This window comes from Hydra viridissima, unplaced genomic scaffold (assembly GCF_058129835.1).
Source record: "Hydra viridissima isolate aposymbiotic clone 2 unplaced genomic scaffold, HvirCarnegie_v1 scaffold_6, whole genome shotgun sequence".
Lineage (NCBI taxonomy): Eukaryota > Metazoa > Cnidaria > Hydrozoa > Anthoathecata > Hydridae > Hydra > Hydra viridissima.
This window is the reverse complement of record NW_028324305.1, coordinates 2,960,433-2,979,898: the sequence shown is the minus strand read 5'-3', so window position 1 is coordinate 2,979,898 and position 19,466 is coordinate 2,960,433. Positions and strand designations below refer to the sequence as shown.

The window sequence follows — 19,466 nt, the reverse complement described above, 5'->3', positions numbered from 1 at the left end:
CATATGCAGATTGTTTAAATTGTAAACAAAAATGTTATTTTTACAGAAAAGAAGGCATTAAGTATCCATTCATATTGTCATGAATTTGAAGTGTGCAATCCAATTGGAGCTCATCACTCAGTATATAAAGTTTTATTTCTTATTGCAACATTGAAGAATAATATTTATTTCACAACTTTAGAATATAAATTTATGTGTTCGTATAAAAGAAGTTTATCAAGATGTATAAAACACAGGAGCAAGTTTTAAGACCTTTAATTCAGGATTTGTTGGTGTTGCAAAATGAGGGCATTTTTGTTACAGTTGATAAAATCCAGGTTCGATTGTTTGATGGGGTTGCAATTATATTTGCTGATACTCTTTGCTTCCATGAACTAGCTGGTTTTTGGCTTCCACTAAATTGCTGGTGTTTTTAATTCTGGTCGTTTTTGTCGTCAGTGCATAACTTCTTATGTTGACAAAAATAAAATTTTGGCTGAATCTGATACAACAATTTGTACCAATCAAGTGCATCATTGTCATTTAGCTGGTATTTCTGCTCCCGGTCACATTTCTTCTAGTGTGTATGCTATTGAAAAATGATGCCCTTTGTTAGACCTATCATACTTTAATGTTTTACAGTCTTTTCCACCACACATCATGCATGATATGTTAGAAGGAACAGTTCCACAATTAGTAAGTTTAATGTTGTTAAAATTCAAAGTACAGAATATAATTACAATAGAACAGATAAATACAGAGCTTAACATTTTTGAAATTTGCAGAAATGACAGGAAAAACAAACTAGTACCATTTGCTATCTGTACTGATGCATTTATAATTTTGTTGGTTCTGCATCACAGAAGTTTCATTTGTTTCGGTTACTAACATTCATGGTTGGCAACTGCATACCAATATCTAAAGTGTATTGATTACTTTATTGACAGCTGCGAGATATTGCAGATTATGTATTTGCTCCAAAAATTTCAAAAACTGTTTTGACATGTCTGCAATTTTTAATAGAGGAGTTTTTGCAAAACGTTATTTAACTTTTTCCCAATAATTTAACGCTCGAGCTTCGTTTCATGCTCCATTATGCTCATCTGATTAATGAAAATGGATTACCTTATATTTATGGTGCATGCGTATTGAAGCTAAATACTTATATTCAAAAAGCTTGCTTCCTCTAGAAGTTTTGATAATCTCGCAAGTTGGCATCAGCTGAGACGGTGTTGAGAGATAGGATATTCTGATTTTTTTCAATGAAAAATATGATAATCAAATCTATGTTCGAATCGTTTAGCAAGAAGCTTTCAGGAAAAATTATTATCTTTTTTTTTAATGATATTATTGATAAAAAGGAAATAGCTTGAAAGTGTAGTATTATTACTATAGATAGAATTCGATATCACGTGCATAATACAGTTATTTTAGCTTTACTAGATGAAGAAAATTCCTTCATTTTTCAAAATTTATCGCATTATTCAATTTTGTCAAAACTGGGTGTTTTGCTGTAATTTGCAGAAAGGTTTTTTGTTTTTGCCATAGTCTATTGTATTTGTACAAAAATAATATTTATATGTAGTAAAATCTTAATACTTACTCTTAATACCTAAAAAATTAACTAAAGATAGATTAAAATGTTAATTAATAAAAATAATTTTACAAATATATGACAAAACACATAAAATCTTAATTATTTTAAATTTGCAAGGTTACTTTGCAAATTTAAAATAATTAACATTTCATTTTTATTTGTAACATAACATTTATATTTATACATCATTAATATTTGAGTAACCTTCCAAATGTAAGTCTAGTGGTTGCTTAATTCATCAATTCGCATAACAAATCAACGTAATGATAAAACCCTCTAAGGTTCTTCAAAACACCATACTACTTTAGAGTGTAGTTAGTTGTTCAAATAAAAACTCGAGCTGGTAATTTTCTTCAAGACAGAATTTTAAAGAAACAAGGTTAACCTATTATGTAGCACTGCATATTCACACAACAATGAAATATTGATTGTAAAACCAAAACGGAATCATAAAGAATTTCATTTGCAAGTCACAATAGAGAAATAAAATGCAAATATTGAAAGGAGAGACACAAATGGTATGAAGAATACGAAGAAGAGTTTATCAAACTTTTTGCTAATAATAGTGATCCATTTAACGAATCGCACTTAAAAGTAGGAGAGTGCAATTATTATTAATGCCAGCCATAAGTTTTAGGGAGTCTGAAACGGGGTTTGTTTGGGAACCCTTTTCAATATGAAGACTTATGCTATAATGTCATATAAAATAATACAGTTCGGATATGCAAATTTTAGATGTCTTCAACTACAAAATAAAAGCAAAGTTAACAAACATTACTTTGAAATGTATATTTTCTTTGTAAAGTATCTCAAATACATAAAATACGGTCCCTTCATATTCTTAGATGTACTAAAGAAGATACACGATGTAATAATATGTAACCCCTTTTTTGAGTCCAATTTGGATCACGTAGAAAGCTCTGCTATTTCTGTTCCTCATAAAAATCAAATAGAATTATAAAAAATTAAATGTTAGGTTGTCTTTGGAATAAAATTGGGTAGTTTTGTCGTATAGTTCCCAAGCTTTTATAATCTACAGTAAATTTATCAAATTTTGATTTGAGCTTTGAGCATTTTGTATCTCTATTAGTAACTTTAGTAATATAAAATTTGTTTTAAATGAAAATAATTGTATTGCTGTTAAAGATCAAAGTTTGGACAAAGACTTTGAATTTGCTGTTTTGCTCATTCCAAGGTCTTTTAGGGTCTTAAAAATATTTTCGGACTTCAATATTGTTTTTTGAGATTTCTTCAAACATTTAAAAATTATCTTGAGATCGTTTAGTTTAAAGAATTTCTCTGAAAGTTTTTTAAGGAGATTAAATCAAGTACAAGCTTCGCTTATAAGTGATGAATGTGTATCGTTTTGGATTGTTGTTAAATATAACGAGCCATTACCAACATTCCGATAGTTCAAAGTTTGAACAACTTTTGAAGTATGAAGATCTCTGAGTCAAGTCTTCAGGTTGTTTCTTGGGAGGGCAATAAGGCGGTCACCATTTAATCTGAGGAATCTCAATCCAGTGAGATGAACGTTATGGTGAATTGAAAACTTTTAAACAAGTAAACATTTACAGCTCTGCCGTGTGTTTTCAGGTTCGTTTTATTTTTATTTAATGATTTTGAACTTTAAATTGTGCATCTTTTGTAATCCTTTGTTTGTATGCAACATGAATTCTCTTTATTCAATAATCAATCAATATTTCAAACCACGGTTAAATATACTCGGTCAGAGAATAATTTTGTTTCAGAATATTTCTCTAATTCCTATTTCGTTACCAATTATTAATAAAACAAAAGTGTTGGATTTTTTTTTTTTTTTTTTTTCTTATGTAAATTAAAAAAAAAACTTCCTTCGCACAAGTCGAAGTTGAAGCGATTATCGTTAATAATAGAACAACATTTTTTTTATCAACGTTATGAATAAGAATTTATTTTAATCGTTTACTTTATTTGATATGTAGTAGCTTGCTTCTCTGCCTAATGGTTAAGACCAGGTGTAGTATCCGGATTATGCTGGTGCACCAAATATTTATCCAATGCTTATCGTCCACTCTGCGAAGTGTAGGCAAACTCTGGGATGGCGTTTCAAGGGTCTTCCCCGGAGGAGGGTAGACAGTTTGCAAGGCATCTGGCTGGAAGAATAAGTTCAATACCTCAAGTGTAGCAGTTAACGAACAAAAATGAAGCATGAGTTGCTTGTGAGCTTTCTAAGAGGTTCTGACTTTTGATAATGTTATTATATGTTTTATACATTAGTCATTTTTATAAACTTTTTATAAATCATACGGATGACGATCTTAATAAAATATACCTCCTAAGTTGGCCAAAGACGGCCAAAAAATAATTTTCACAAGTTAAAAATAAAGTCTAAATAAGCTTAAATCAGATTAGGTTTGAAAAATATTTTTAGTCTAGTAGTTTTCTTCAACAGGAATAACTTTCTTCCAACAACTTAAACCGAATTCGAAGATATCTATTATAAAACGCAGTAGACTGTCCCAAGTACTCTCCGTAATAAGGTCATTATCGCGGAATGCTTCACAAATACCGAATTGAAAGCTTGCTTGCAGAGCCTGTATATATATATAAATAAAAAATACATTTTTAAAAAATTTGACCGTAAATTGACTGATGAACGAACTACAAATTATTTTGATTTTGGATAAAGGAATCATTTTCGAAAGAAAAAAGTGAGATAAAAAAGATTTTGACAAGCTGTGAAGATTGGTTCTAAAGTTGGTATTTTGAAAAGAATTACGAAGATCTCAATATTTACGATATAAACTTAAAAGCTTCATTAAAAAACACAAAAAGAAATCTTTCACAAATAAAAAACTTCAAATGTTATACGCCCACTCAATTTTCCACTGATATCAGGCGTAGTTATTCAGATAAGCTTTAAGGATAAATTTTTTCGTTAAGTTATCTTTAGAGCTTGTATGATTAACAACGAATGCTATCTAAATTCAAAAATAAAAAAAGTTACTGCCAAAAAAGTACTTTATTCACAAGATTGTTTTACTTAAATTTTTTTTTTGTCTTAAACACTAAGTGTATAGGGTTAAACACTTACTATACTTCAAACCAATGCCATCATAAACACTTTAAGCAGTTTATTCCCTTTTGAGTTCACTTCTGATCTGCTGCACAGTTAAAAGTTGTAAGACATAATTTTTTATTCCACTTCTATGTTTACACAAAACGATTCGTGTTGCGAGAAATCGCGTTTATAAAACTATTTTACATGAGTTTCGTATTGACACTAAAAGAAACCGTCGGACCGTTTGATTACCTTTTAATGTAAAGAGTTTTTTATTGATACTAACATTCTCCGAAGGAAAAGATTGCATGATCAAAAATAGAAAAAAGTATTTCGCGCGCGAAGAGAAGTGCGCTCGTAATACAAAAAAAATTGGAGCGTCATTACGCGGAACAAAAAGGCATGCCCACAAACTTACACCAATTTCTCCTTACCTTTGAATATTATTGTAGCAAAAAAAAATTGTAGTAGAAATAAATGTGCCGCCTAAACAAGAAACAAAGTTAACAAACCAAAAGATTTTTTAAAGTCTGTTACATAATCACAAATTGCTTTGCGTTGGTATAGCTAAAAATATTCGTTATAACTTATCAACAAATCGAGGGTTTTTTCTTCTATTAGATTTATGTTGTAGAGGATGCTCAATAAAAAGCTCTGGAAGTATTTCTGCAGAAATTTTCTTAGGAAGTGATATTTCAGTGGTTTGTTCTCAAGATTTACAACTCACTAACTGTAAAGTTCATTTAACAAAAAGTAAAGTGCCCACTTTATGACTTTGTTGCATAAAACAAAGTCGAAAAAATTAATGCTTTGCTCAACAAATTCAGCGTCCGTATTATAGTTGCTAAGTTCAAAAAATTTCAAAACTCATAGCTCGAAAATAGTTGAAATATTATTTAACTCAGGCTAAAGGTCAAGCAGTTTGTCTATTATTTATTTAAAAAACTTTCAGTAACCAAATGTTTTTTTTTCTTCGTTTATCAATCCGTGAAGACATCAAAGGAAGTTTTACGCTTGGATATTGTCAGAAGTACTAGGTACCAAAACATGATTAAAAAGTTGCGAATTTATAAACTTGTGAGATCGAACACCAGGGGTGTACATTCTAGTAAGGAGAAGCAAGATGACTTTAAATATTCAATACTGCATCGCAATGTGCTAATCTAAAAAGAAATAATTAGATTACACAGGAAACGTTTTCATAGAATATTTTTTTGTAGAAAGTTTGCGAAAAGTAGAGTTAGGAGAGAAGTAAAAAACAGCAAATTGAAATATGTTTTGAATTGAATTTGAAAGTGCTGAATATTGCTTAGTGATATAGAATGCTAAAGAAAAGAGGTTTTGATAGAGAAACATTCTTTTGCCTTTTTGAAAGATATAAATATTGTATGGAGATATAGTAGATGTGCGAAAAAACGTTTATGAAGACGAACATATGATAAACTAAATGCTAATATTTAGATTCCTATGTGATTAAATAAATATTTGCTATGCTTGAGCGATTTTATATAATCTATAAGTAACCTTATGTTAAAGGTTTTGTTTACTTTAATTGAAGTTTTTTTGTTTTGCCTTACCTCATAGATTCACCCCGACCATAAACGAGTGAGCAAAAACGTTGATCTTTATGAGCCTTATATGGCTGGCTTATCTAAAACTTCTTTTCGAATAAATTCTATATAAATGTTACGTCAGCGTTATCTAATTGGTTCTCATCATATAAGCAACATGCAATGAACTATTGAATATTTAGTTTATCAACATGCACCCCTCCTTTAACTTACTTGACCTTAACCTACCATGACCTCAAACTCTCTAAACACATTTTTAGCGTTATCGACTGGGTTCACTCTCCCATCAGTATCGATATTAGACGGCTTCAGCGAATTATGATGTTTTTTTTTAGATTGAGTAAGGAATTTTTCTTTTAGTAACATCTTCCCAAAAAATGTTTGTGGCTTTAATTAGTTTTTCCATCTTGAAAGAAAGTTCTTAGTATTTAGTGCATGTGCACTAATACCTTCTAAAACATTTTTCGCAAAACTTCTTTATGTCTTAGCAATTTTTCAGCATTATTAAAATATTTCTTTTTGTTTAAGCATATTGCAATCTACTGTTGTATTTATAATATAATTACAAGCTTCTGCCATAAAATATTTTTTCAAATAAACACAAAATTTCTAAACCTTTTTTTAGAATTGCTGAAGTGTTTTTTAGAATATCAGCACCTTACAATACAGAATTAAGCATAAATTGTAACAGCGTGCTTCTCTCCTAAATCTTCTTTTTACATTACATCTTGATATCTAAATACAATCTATTATAGAATATATAGTAAATTTACATACTAGGGTATGTCATACTAAAAATATTTTGAAAATGACAATTGGGGAGAGATTTTTTTTATGGTTTGGGGTAAGTTAAGCAATATTCAACCAAAAATTACAAAAAAATAATTTTTTTTTTGTGTAAAAATCAACTTGAAAAATGTAAAAATACGATAAAAACTATTTTTAAAACAAAAAATCAACAAAACTCTAAATTTTTAATTATCTAACTTAGACAAATGGACTTTAATGGATATTTAGTCCATTTCTAATTGTAATCTATGAATTATAGAACACAATTACTTAGTACTTAGTATTTGCTTTGTGTTATGTGGATTTATTTATGTGCCTGTTATATCAAAAAGTTCTAGTTTTTGTTGATTTTATTGTGGTTTTTTACTATAATTATTTTTGTTTTTCAGTGAATAATAAATTAAATAAAATATTGTGTCATGGAGAGTTCAAAGTTAAAACAGACTAGACATAATACTACAACTAGCTTAACTAAATATCTCGCAGTTGCAAAAGATTGGCTGGAAACTTAAGTTCCTACACTGAGGGATGTAACAAGGAAAGATATTTAAGAAAATTTGCTTTTTTCTGACGATCTTGATAAGTGAATTTTTTGACACGATATTGATAAGTGCATTTTCAATATATAACTAGTGGGGCGTGAGACGTGTGATGACACCCTTAGGACATACACTAGACTTCTGGAGGTCCACTGAGTGTCTTTGGACGGCAACTGACACCTGGGTAGGAAACATTACAATATTAAGTATTTCTAACAAACGATTTTATAACAGTTTAATTTTTATATTTTTGTTGGAGATATCATCTATCTGTAAAAGATATCTCTGTGATATTGGCAGACTTGGTATTGAAAGAATTGTCTCAATCCAATGCTTTGTTTAAGACTCCTGTAGACATATCTCAAAAAACGCTTTCAGATAAAATTTTAACTGCCTTGAATAAGTTTAGAGACATTTCTAATCAAAAAGAAACAAAGAAAAAGTTGTCAAGTTGTGGGAAGGAAAGCTGGACAAGTTGTTGGATGTAACAAAATGTAGGTGCAAAATATTAGTTTTTACAGATGAAAATTCTCCATGTAAGGAAGTTAAAAAATGTGCTGCTGAAGTTCACATTTTACGCATTTGTTCTAAAGTTATTAAGGTACCACAACTTCATGTATTATGGCTCAAATCTCAACGAGATAAGGTTGGTGAAAATCAGGGTACCAATTGTATCAAATAGACAAGCTAGAAACAGAAAGACAAGTTAAGGCAGGGAAAAGAAAAATAACAGATACTGCATCTTTAGAAAAGAGAAAAAATTCGATTAAAAAAGCTCATATAAATACACAGGTTCACACTTCACCTAAAATATAAGGAATGCAACTGAAATATTTTCTGAAGAGAGCTCTAATAATATCAAACAAAAAACTTCCCCATTTGTTACCATTAAACAGAATTATATAAAGATCCCCAATACAGCACTAGCATCTCTTCGATTTGACATATCACCTGCTGCTACATCTGCAAGTGTATCTGCTTTTCTTCAAGATTTGATCAAATCTAATTACTTGATTACCAAAATGGCTAATTTAGCATGTGATCCTAAAAAAATTTCTGGAGCCAGTCAAGAGCTTTTAGATAAAACTAGAGTTTCATCAGAAAAACTTATTGTTGAAGTGCCTATCAAAGGCATATTTGTAGAAGGAAGAAAAGATCCGACTCTAATTTTGATGGAGGATTTAATTACTAAAACGATTTGTCGAAGAATAGAAAAGCAAGAAAAAATAAGTGTTAATTCTGAACCAGATGGAAACTACTTGATCCATTACACACCTTAAAAAGGTCCAAACAAACCAACTAAAGAAGTTGCAATTGGACTTTATAACTGGATGGTTCCTAGAGGAATTGATCAAACTATAACTGTGATTGGATCAGATTCCATAAATTCAATGACTGGGTCTGGTAACGATGGTGTATAGTTAATTCATCTGGGAAAACTTATTGGAAGAAAATGTTTTTGGTCAATTTGCATGCTGCATACAAATGAGATACCTTTAAGACACCTAATTGCAACTCTTGATGGGCCTACAAACTCCAAGGATGGATTTAAAGGGCCTATAGGCAACTATTATCAAAATTAAATCACTTAAAACGACTAGAAAAGTTTGAGCCAATTAGACAGATTGAACCACTGATTAAAATTCCAGATTACATTTTAAAGTCAATGTCCACCGACGCTCTACTAAGCTGCAGTTAGTTTCTTCTCCTGAATCAGGTATCTTGAATCCTTCACATATCAACAAAAAATGTGGAAATCTTCGCCATAGCAGGTGGCTCACAACTTATTTGGCAATCCTTTGGCTTTACATTAGTGAACATGGCTTTGAAGGTAATGTTTTAAAAAATCTAAAAGTTCTTTCTCAGTTCGTGGCTCAAGCATACTTCCATATGTGTTTTAGAATCAAGGTGAAACACTTGATTGTCGATGATCCCAATCATCTAATCAAACTTCTTTATTTATTAAGAGGTCAAACAATCGAAGTTAAGGATGCCGTTACAAAGTCTATTCAAAATGGGGCATTTCATGTTCATTCTGAGCCTCTTCTAATTTCTCTTCTTGCTAGCTCGCCAAATGAAAATAGAACTTTTGCATTTATCATGATTCTGAAAGTTAGAGGAGACTCAGAGCAAGGTAATATAAGTGTAAGAAACCGAAAAGAACCTACGCTCAACTTTGATGCTGTTCCAGCTAACACAAAACGTTCGAGCACGTTCGACGAACGTTAGAAACGTTCGGGCCCGTTCTAAGAACGTTCCGCAAAAGTTCTTCTTGATGCATATTCACCATTTTTTTAGCGTCAGTCTGACGTCAGTTTGGCATAAGTTTAAAATTGTAAAGGTCGTATTCACAAAACTTGCGCAGTTGCGTTTCAAAAAAACCTTCATAAGTTTTTCCGTAAGTTCAGCCCTAAACTATCGATATTCACCAAACTGAAATGGGTTGACCAAAGTTTTTAGAAACTCGCTCTACTCAATTTACGGAAGAAAATAAGGGTCTGCGTATCATTTCATTTTCTTATCGTTTTCATTCCGATATATCGGAAAAAAAAATTAAGGGATTGACAAGGGTTCCGGTATATACCGAGAATTAAACTAACTACAATACCGGTTAAAACTTTTATAACAATATTAAGTTGTAATCATTCAGATGACACTTTTTTTTTTCCGATAACATATCGGTATGATAACGATATGGAAATGAAACGATACGCAGACCCTTAGAAAAAAAGTTAAGTTTGCTATTAGCTGCCTTGACTTTGGCGTAATTTTAAAATCACTAAATAATGAGAATGCCATTACATTGTTATGATGCATATGTAGTTCTTTTGTCAAATTGATATATTATTAGGTATCTTAACATACATAAATAATATATATTATAATAAGGTTTAATCATAAATATTAATAAAAAATAATTGCATCATAATGATATAACATCTTATTAAGATGTTATATTATGTATATAAAGCTTAATATAATGATACAGCATCTTATATTAGATGATATATTGTCATATTATTTATATCACATAATTTGACATCTTTATAATGTAACATAGAACATCTTATATAGATGCTATACTAGCCACACTGTTATATAAATTTTTCAAAAAAGATATTGTGAGGATGGTTGCAATAAATATAATTCCTTTTATCATTGAAAACATTTTTTTATATAAAAAGATTTTTGTGGGGTGTCTTTTTTAACATATTCTGTAAAACACTTATTAAATAATTGCGGAATGCTTCTTATTATCGTAAACAAAGTTCATAAAAAGGCGTAATAATAAACAAGGTATAATAGATAATTGATGCTCATTTTTTTTAAATTACAGTTTCACATATTACTAAACACACATTACAGTTTCAAATTAAAAAGACAATGAAAAGAACATCACCTCTTAAACAGAAGAAAAAAGGTATTAAATCTGGAAAATTGAGAAAGTCTGTGAAAAAGAAATACAGGAAAGTTTTAAAGTCAACAAACAAATAATGGTTGGTTGGATATTCTTTAGAAGATTTAAAAACAAGTTCTCTGCCCACTACCAGAAGCGTTTACAAATTTTTTAGGTTAGACTTAACACAATTTTAAGTCTGACTGACATAATTTAAGCTTTTGAAAGTTTATTTAGAATTTTAATTTAACTTGTGTCTTTCTTTTTATGATATCACTTGAGAATTATTGATAGTTCCTATAAAGAGTTTTCTAAGGTTAGGGAGGCATTCCATGCTCAAAGCAATATTTTAAAATCTAAATTAGCTGCAATGCTTACGATGAAGTCAGCCAAACTATTCTGGGATAAAGCCAATATTCCCAATAACCAAGTCAAGTACAGTATTGAAAATATTCTAAAGCTACATGAAAAATGGAGTTTACTTGCAAAATCTAAAAGTAAGACTTCAATATGAAGAATTTACTTAAACAGAGCTTCCATCAAGCATTAGATGGAGTTTTTAATATTACTTTTCCTAGTTGTAAAGATGACATTAGAAAATTTAGACCAGCTAAAGATGCCAATAAAGATATTGCCTGGTTTACAGCTCTCAAAAATGGAATAAAAGCTGGAGATATTGGCGTAAAAGATAATGTGCTAGACTTCAGTGTTAAGAGAAAAAAAGCAATAGTAGCAAAGAAACAGATGGCAACTGAGAAGGAAAAGAAAATAAAAATGAATGATGAAGAAATTGTTCAGTTGGATGATTATAGCAGTGACTTTTAGCCATAGAAGCCATTGATCTATTAGGTTCATTGACAAGAATCTCAAGTTAATGAACGTAATAGTTCTATGGCTCCTGCATCTTAGAATTCTCCTAAAAGTGAACCTTAAGCAAGGAAAGATACTGGATCAGATGCTATCACTCTGGTTTTAAAAAGAAACTTTATTTCTCATCGAATGATAACAGCAGCTGCAGACAGAACAAAGCTATCATATTTTCTCAGCTAACAATGAATGCTTCTGCTGTGCAAGTTCTAGGTTAGTTTTGTATTAATAAAAAAAAAAGTATTATTGAACAATCTTTTATTTTCATTTTATGCAGGGGGTGTTAAACCTGAGGATGCGAACACTTCAATAAATACCATAGGAAGATCAAAAACGCAAAATTGCCAAGTGATGGCAAGAAAAGTAATAACATAATTTAAAAATAATGTTAAATCAGATTATTTGACACTTTACTAGGATGGGAAACTTTTGAAATAAATCTCTGGCCAAATGTTTGAGTATTTAACTGTTTTAGTGAGTGGTTTTCCTAATTGTGTTGAAGGCAAAATATTATCAATAAAACCTTTACAGTCTGGTACAGGACTTGGTATCTGCAAGGGCGTCTTGGAAGACTTTGAGAAATGGGATCTTAAAGCTATCATTGTTGTTTTTAATACAACTGCTTGTAATACAGGAGTTAAGAATGGAGCTGCAACTCTTCTAGAGGAATGCAAATCAATGAAAACTCTTCTTTGGCTTGCTTGTCGCTATCATAATTTAGAATTGATCCTAGGAGCATTTTGAAACTCTTTATTTAAAAATGAAACAAAAACTGATATTAATTTAGATTTCAAAGATTTTCAGAAAGAATGGATTAGCTCAGAGAAGGTTCCACTAAAAAATTTCAATAGTTCCTTAGATCTCGAAAATTCTTTCTTCAAAAAGAAAGCAGACGAAACTGTTTTCATAGAGAAAAAAGAAAAATCTAAACATCTACGAAATGATTATAAGGAAGCTGCGGAATTAGCACTTTATCTCTTAGGCGGATCAGAACCAGAAACTAGTGGAGCGAAACATCATGCCAGATGGATGTCACATTTATTGTATGCAACAAAGATATTTATCTTTAAAGAAGATTTATTTAATTCTGATCCAGTAAAATTAATGATTTTTTTGACCTTCAGCTCAGTTCTGTATGTTAAAGCTTGGCTAGAAGATAAAAAAGGTACTGATGCACGAGTTAATAATATTCAGTTATAAAAAGATCTAGGAGCTCTGGGACAGATCTCAGGCTTCTCTGTCGCAGCTCTTAAAGCTCAAGAAGTTCTTAACAGGCACTCTTGGTTTCAAAATGAGGAGGTGTCGGTCTTCAGTCTCTTTTTTAATAAACTTTCTGCAAATGAAAAAACTAAAATTGTGTTAAAGTTGAAAGATTTTGGGAGAGCCACTTGCTATCAATTCTGGAAAACCTACTCTTCTATCAATTCAAATGAAGTCAGAGCTTTTGTCATATAATGGGAAACAACCTTGGTTGCTCTTTTATAATATGAACGATGATGCCAAATGGCTCAAACATCCTCCTTCAGAATGGGAGGAAGATGAAAACTATTTGAAGATGAAATTTTTCATTAAAACAGTCAATGTTACCAACAATGCTGCTGAGCAAGGAATCAAGTTATGCTCGGATTATCTTTTGATCCCTACGAATATAAAACAAAGATATTTATAAAACATATTGAAAAGTTTAATACGTTATATATATAAAATGTTTGGTTAACTTTAGGATGATCCAGTACGAAACGAAATTTTTGAAATGCTAAAAATCATAGAAAACTTGTTGGTAATTTGAATAAAAAGCAACTATTCTCTGACATGGTTCAATACAAAGATTAACTTTTTTTTCCATTATCACAACACCGAAACTGAAGGAAACAGGATTATATGCAATCGTTGAGTTAAATTATAAAAGTAAAACATCTTTCATTATAAAAACTGCATTTTGAACATTTGGAATTGATACAAAATGTTCCTTGCCCCCTCTCACTTCTTTATCTTCGCTTTTGATATATTTTTTGGGGGGTGTTTTAGCATAAAAACTTGAATCTTAAAAGCAACTTCGGCAGTACTCAGAACCATCCTATAACATGTTTTTTTTTTAAATAATGGTTTTTATACTTTAAGAAAAAAGTTTTCATGAAGGCAGGGGTAATTTGCAAACATTTTTTATTTTGGCCAGCCCTAATATATATATATATATATATTAGGGTGATGACTTTTTGATTTATTTTCTCAAACATTATTTCCTGTAGCACGAATGAATGAACTTTTGCCTACTAATGACTAAAATTACGTTTATTCCATTAAAATATTGAAAAAGGTCACGCACAAACCACTTTGAAATATTATTTATGAAGGCATTTTAGCATTTTATTTAACTTTCTAAACAATATATATATATATATATATATATATATATATATATATATATATATATATATATATATATATATATATATATATATATATATATCCCGTATATAACTTAAGTCATTAAGCCGACTTGTGCAATAATTTATATAGCAGAGAAATGTAAAGAGTTTTTCAAAACATCGTGTATCTTTATGCGCCATCAGCCAGGAAAGTGACGTCACAGTAACATAATTATTCGGGAAGCTTCTGGAAAGTTCTAAAACTTTCTTCAGCTATTTTGCAGTCTGCAGTTTGCAGTCTATGGTTTAAGTGTAAAGAGATTCTTGTATTTTTGGTAAGTTACATTTAACTCTTTCGCAAATTATAATTGAACATATAATATTTTATTAGTGTCTGCCTTTTTCATTTTCTATAATCGTTATTTGCTTCTTTTGAAATAAAATATATTAACAATATCAGTTCAATTGAAATCTTAATAACAGTTTCTTTAATTTGTTACGTAAATAATATTGACGCTAAGGCCTTTCCTATTTCAGTTGCTGAGTAGAAGGCAACATGTCGTTCAAGAAGAGCTCTTCTAACACGAAGAAGAACAAGGAAACCTGGAAAAAGAACTTAGTCCAGTTTCAAGCCCCACCAAGAAGAGGCAACGTGGCAATTTATGAAGCACTCTTGAGCGAACGGAGTTGCATGCCCCTGAAAAAGCACGTCATTGGACGCTTCAAATTTCTTGAATCCACTGCCAAAGAACGGAGAGAGAGGATCGGTTTAATTGCTGTAGAGCTTAAAGACCTATGGAGCGAAACGTTGAACTTCCCGCATGTATCTGATCAAGCCATTTGTGCAAAACTAGCGAAACTTCTGAAAGACTACGAGCGCTGCAGAAAAACAAAACTTTGATTCATTGAATGAAATGTTTGACATGACCGAGATGAAAGGCGAATGGCTGTGCAAAGAGTATGAGAACCTCTACAAACTGCATATTGAGAGCAAAGGTCACGTTGGTTACTCGACTGGCAAACCTGCTAGTCTCAATACCATCCACCCATCCAAGCGAAAGAGGGCAATGGAAGCGACTGTGTCCACACTTACCAGCTTAGCGCTACCTGATTCTTCCGAAAGTAGCACGGACTCATCCGAGAATAGTGCAAACAGTCCTTGGGAGGATGACAATGCAACATCAATGAGTAAAGGAAGCATAACCCAACAGGCGTTGCAAGACGTCTTGTTTCATGCTCAAAGCTGTCGTCCCACGGCGCAGCAGTGGTGTGCCGCTAGCTTTCTGGTGAGGGCATTAAAATCCTAACCCTATGTCAATCAGCAATCCACAAGGCTATCTACACGAGAGCTGCTCAGGTGAAGAAACAATTGGTGAGCACGCTTCATCAGGAGAAGTGGAGCATGCACTTTGACGGGAAACACATTGAGGGCTTTGAATATCAGGCCGTGGTCCTCAAGAATGAATCTAAAGAAATTAAGTTGACTGCGCTAAAATTGAAAGATGGGAAAGCTCAAACAATCGCAGAAGGACTCCAGGATGTGTTAGAGGAGTTCAAACTGTGGGGATCAGTTGTGATGATTGTTGCCGACACAACAAACGTGAATACCGGCAAGAAGCAGGGGTTGTTGTTCGGCTGGAGCAAATGTTCGAAGAGAAAGGTCACCCCAAACCCAAGTTCATCAGTTGCCAGCACCATGTGCTAGACCACGTTCTTCGCGTTGTCATGGACGATGAGTTCCATGGGTCGACTAAATCACCAAACAACGAGTATTTCTTTGTGCAGGGTTTAATGAGCAATTACGATATATAGAAAGCAACTTTCAGCAACGGTAAAACTGAGATTAAGGAAACAGGTGGCTGGAGAGATGACATGAAGTTTCTCTACCACCTCACTCGTGTCTTCCGTCACTTAACTGAGAGGAATGAGACCCCCTTTGTGAATTTCAAACAGATCCCAAACATCAGCAATGCACGCTGGAACTCCCGTGCTATTCTAGCCCTTCTTGAGTTTGTTCTGATGCCAGAAACCCGGATCAGGTTGCGTAAAATCTGTTCATTCATTTGTTACTTATGGGCTGACCATTGGTTCAGCAATCAATTATTCCGCGTTGAAGATTTTGAAGAACCATCTGAAGCTCTGAATAACTACCCAAAAGTTCTCAGTTGCTTAAAAACCCACTGGAAAACAGATGACTCTCCAATCAATATTGCCGAAGCAACCAATGCTGCGAGCGTGACATTAAAGTTATGCAAGAATTGCACGACTCCTGCCGCAATAAGGACAACCTCCCACTGAGATTCATCCTCTCTAATGACATTATCGTGAATATTTGACTTCCTTGTGCGTTTGATGATCCTATATAATGCTGTATGCATGTGACACTACAGTTTGTGTTCAATTTTGTATCTGCTTACAGTGACTTAAAAAATTTGCCCAAAAAGCTAATAAATAAAATTGTTAAAACCATTTTGTGCGTGAGGTTTTTTTATCAAATCGCCTTGAATGTAATATTTTATTTAATCTTGAATGAAAGCTCATCAAACTATGATACAGGGAAACGAGGTTGTATAAAAGTCATCATCCTAATATATATATATATATATATATATATATATATATATATATATATATATATATATATATATATATATATATATATATATATATATATATATATATATATATATATATAATAGTATGACATCTTTGTAAAATCATAGTTCATATTGTTGTTTTAACAGCGTTATACAAATTTAGGGATTTTCCAATTATTCTAGCTGCACATGGTCAAGATAAAATTTGGCATGAGACTCAGCGTGTTGCTTTAAGCAAATACTCTGATTTGGAATGTTTTCAAAAACTTCGTTTACTAAAAAAAATATAAGAGATTTTGTCAATATGTTACACAATGATTTGTCACCAATCATATTGAGAAGCAACTAGGGATCGCTAGTATACGGTATACTAAAAATTTAGTACACAGTTTACCGTATAGTTTACCGTATAGTTTACCGTAAAGTATACTGTAAAGTATGACGTAAACTAAACTTTTTACTCTTTGATTTTTTGGCGAAACCGTAATACAAATTTGTAAAGAGGTGTTAAGGATTTGAATTTTTACCACGTTTAAAACATATTTGTTTGTTTTTTATTCAATGTTTTTGTTTTTGCGTTTTATTGTGATACTTAATATAAGTTATATTATATAAGAAATGCTTTTTTATAAACAATTGGTGGAGTTATGTTGATCGGGAAAGCATAAGCATCTATTGGCCGGTGACCCTGGTTCATTTCTTCCAGTTGCTTTTGTTTTGTTTTTTTTTTTTTGCTTTTAACATAAAATTAAAATAATTTTTTGGCAGGGAGAATTGGCACAAACGGACAATATTACTTTTATCTTTGGATTATAGAAGCCGACGATGGAACCAGACAAATTTGCTTTATTTCCGAACCAAGCACCCAGCTAAAATAGTCAAATTAGCGCAGGGTTAAAATGCTTTTTTTTTTGTTGTTGCATTTCACATTTAACTACTTTAAAAGAGAAAACAAAAAAAAAATTGAGAAAAATTTTGACTAACTTTTTATGTTTACTAATATAAGGAATAAGCACTGCTAAAAATTAATATATATAATATCAATACTGTAGGTCCAGACTGTCGTACTACCCCAAAAATTTGCTTTTAATTTTTGATGGGCCAGATAACCCCTTGAAAATAGTAACTATTAAATTTGCACTACATCCTCATTAGATAAAGAAAAAAGATGAAGGTGTTGATCAAAATCAGCAATCACATATTACTGGATTGTTATCTTACTGCTTCATTTTTAAAGCAAACATGTTTTTGTTTTTTTTTTGAACATAGCTTTTTAAAAAAAACTCTTGTGTTTTCAAATAATTTTGAATAAAAACAGTAAAATAATCATATTCAAATATAAACAGAAATAAAAAAATACAAAAGTAAACAGAAACATTTATATTAATCTTTTGCACAAAATTCCAATATTTCTCAATGATAATATTTATAGATTTTGTAAACTTGTTATTAGTAATTTAATAAAGTTTTTAATTAATCATTTAAGATGACAAATCACTTGAATCAACTGAAGTCTCTAGAGTGAAATCAATAGAAACATCATCTTCATCATTATCATGATCACTAGTATTACCAAGCATTATATCAGCAATATTTGCTTCTTTTTCATGGAGTGTGGCATTTGCATACATGAGCACTAAGCCAATTGCTTTTTCTTTTGCAAGTCGGTTTCTACGCTTGGAATGTATAAAATCGTACAAACTCCATATTCGTTCACTTGCAGCTTGAGAAGTTGGAATAGTAAAGACTATTCGTGCAACCTTTGCTAAATTTGGAAATTTACTTGCACCCTCAACTCCCCACCAGATATCAGGATCCATTAATTTAATTTGAGCTAAAAAATCTGATGTTGGATTTGCACATAGTCTCTGAAAAGATTTTATTTCTTTTTTTGAAGTTTGATAATTGCAAAATCCTCTTGTTTCAACTATGTACTTTGGAAGTAATTCAAGGACCATAACAAGATCACTTTTACTGGATGGAGGAGGCTCATTATACATATTTCTACCACCATGATTTCGTGGATCAAGAAAATATGCAAATCCCATAGATGGTGTGTGAATAAATTCCCATCGACGTAAAACAATACTTTTCAATATTGAGTCCTCACACCGTATTTGCATTAAGTTAATAAATCCTATATAAACTTCAGAAAGTAGACAACTATCTGATTCCAGTTTACCTACTAGTTTTGATAATGGTTTCATAACATTAATAAAACATTGACAGTCTTCCCAAAAAAATTCATCTTGTACAATGTTTATGTATTCTGATTTTTTTGTGGATGGAGATATACGTGAGAAAGCACCTGAGTTGACTAAATTCAAATGAACTAATTTGTTTTCCAGATTACGGGCAACTGATGTATGATGGCTATACCATCGTGTTAAAACTGCATGTGATAATGTTCGCATTTCCTTCGAATTATTTTCTTGTTTAACACGATTTTGAATTATACGAAATTGATCAACAAGAGATGTTCTTTGTTTAACAAATGCTGTCAGTTTTTCAGACTTTTCTAAAATATCCACAAATTCAGGAAGAAGGCATATATCTTTCACTAAAAGATTAATTGTATGGGCAGCACAACCATTACAAAATTTTTTGGATATTTTCTTTCAATAATATCCCATGTAGCTCTCATATTTGATGCATTATCAGTTACAATGCTTGTAACTTTATCAACACCAACCTCAAGAATTACATTTTCTATCTGTT

At 31.4% G+C, this 19,466-nt stretch overlaps 1 protein-coding gene and 1 pseudogene across 1 annotated transcript; one reads left to right on the top strand and one right to left on the bottom strand.

Moving 5' to 3' along the window:
* The first annotated feature begins 399 nt into the window (after positions 1 to 399).
* LOC149886631 (uncharacterized) lies at positions 400 to 1,347 on the top strand (annotated as a pseudogene).
* A 16,882-nt stretch (positions 1,348 to 18,229) lies between these two features.
* Positions 18,230 to 19,162, bottom strand: LOC149886630 (uncharacterized). Its single transcript, XM_090091394.1, has one exon. It carries the CDS (start codon positions 19,160 to 19,162, stop codon positions 18,230 to 18,232), a length of 933 nt encoding a protein of 310 aa, XP_089947520.1.
* Between the last annotated feature and the right edge of the window lie 304 nt (positions 19,163 to 19,466).